We start from the raw sequence: 1,458 nt of genomic DNA on the forward strand, positions 1-1,458 counted from the left end.
AAAAAGAAAAAAAAAAGAAGAAAAAAAAAAAAAAAAAAACTCGGCGTTGCCAGTCTGAGTAGTCGGGCCGTGTAGTCCGGCACGTTGCGCTATACGTGCCGACTACATTGGGATGGATGACGCTAGATCCGTGCTATCTCGACCGCGCAAGAACGCGCGTCCCGTAGTTCCCTCGGCGCAGAGCCTGTTGCAGCCGGACAGGTCGCCGATGATCTGGCCGACGTTCGGCATCCAAGATCCGAGCGGGCAGTCCCACATTAGAGGCGAGGCGGCGAGGATCGCGATGTTGCCTGGCGCAGAGTTGCCGAAGAAGGTCGTGTTGCGGAGGATCGAGCCGGAGGTAGCGATGCGGGAGGAGAAGAAGAGTGCAGCGGGGGTTCCGCTCGCGATGCTGTCGACAAACTGCGAGTTGGCGAGAGCTAGGCGCTTGATGCCATTGAGATAAAGAGCCTACAAAAGAAAGAACAGGGTCTGGTCTCCCGCTTCAGTCTCTGCACCCTCTTGTGGAGGGGGCGCGCGGCACCGCTTGAACGTGACTCGTGCAACGGACAAAGCGGGCGCTCTCCAGCGAGACGTCGCCGCTGTTCTCCACGCTCATACCTCCTCCCCACTGCGCAAGTTGGGGCGGGAAGGCGTAAGCGGGGAGGGCGAGAGAGCGAGAGAGGGCGGGCAGGGCCCAGAGCGGCCCTTTTGGGGAATGCGTCCCCCGTTTGCCGAACCATGTCCCTCTGCCTTCTTCTGCCGCTTCCGGCGCGGCGATGGCGTGCGAGCGTGCGTGTGCGGGGGAGGCGAGCGTGCGTGTGCGGGGGAGACGCACAACAGCCGTGCATTCGCTGAAGCTGGCGCCGTCCAGCGAGACGACGCCGCTGTTGAACACGCGCATACCTCCTCCGTACTGCGCGAGTTGGGGCGGGAAGGCGTAAGCGGGGAGGGCGAGAGAGCGAGAGAGGGCGGGCAAGCCCAGAGCGGCCCTTTTGGGGAAGGCGTCCCCCGTTTGCCGAACCATGTCCCTCTGCCTTCTTCTGCCGCTTCCGGCGCCGCGATGGCGTGCGAGCGTGCGTGTGCGGGGGAGGCGAGCGTGTGCGGGCGTGGGAGACGCACATAGGCACCCGCGCACTCGCTGAAGCTGGCGCCCTCCAGCGCGACGTCGCCGCTGTTCTCCACGCTCATACCTCCTCCGTACTGCGCGAGTTGGGGCGGGAAGGCGTAAGCGGGGAGGGCGAGAGAGCGAGAGAGGGCGGGCAGGGCCCAGAGCGGCCCTTTTGGGGAAGGCGTCTTCGTTTGCCGAACCATGTCCCTCTGCCTTCTTCTGCCGCTTCCGGCGCGGCGATGGCGTGCGAGCGTGCGTGTGCGGGGGGGGCGCGTGTGCGGGCGTGGGAGACGCACCCCGCCAGCCGTGCACTCGCTGAAGCTGGCGCTGTCCAGCGAGACGACGCCGCTGCTCCACACGCTCATACC

General features: G+C 65.1%; 1 protein-coding gene across 1 annotated transcript; it reads right to left on the bottom strand.

The window, feature by feature from the left end:
* Window positions 1-102: 102 nt before the first annotated feature.
* Window positions 103-1,170, bottom strand: EMIHUDRAFT_257570 (hypothetical protein; the record flags this gene model as incomplete). Its single annotated transcript, XM_005763354.1, has 4 exons — window positions 103-450; window positions 524-610; window positions 818-895; window positions 1,102-1,170. 4 exons carry the CDS (start codon window positions 1,168-1,170, stop codon window positions 103-105), a joined length of 582 nt encoding a protein of 193 aa, XP_005763411.1.
* Between the last annotated feature and the right edge of the window lie 288 nt (window positions 1,171-1,458).

This window comes from Emiliania huxleyi (assembly GCF_000372725.1).
Source record: "Emiliania huxleyi CCMP1516 unplaced genomic scaffold EMIHUscaffold_6380, whole genome shotgun sequence".
Classification (NCBI taxonomy): Eukaryota; Haptophyta; order Isochrysidales; family Noelaerhabdaceae; genus Emiliania; species Emiliania huxleyi.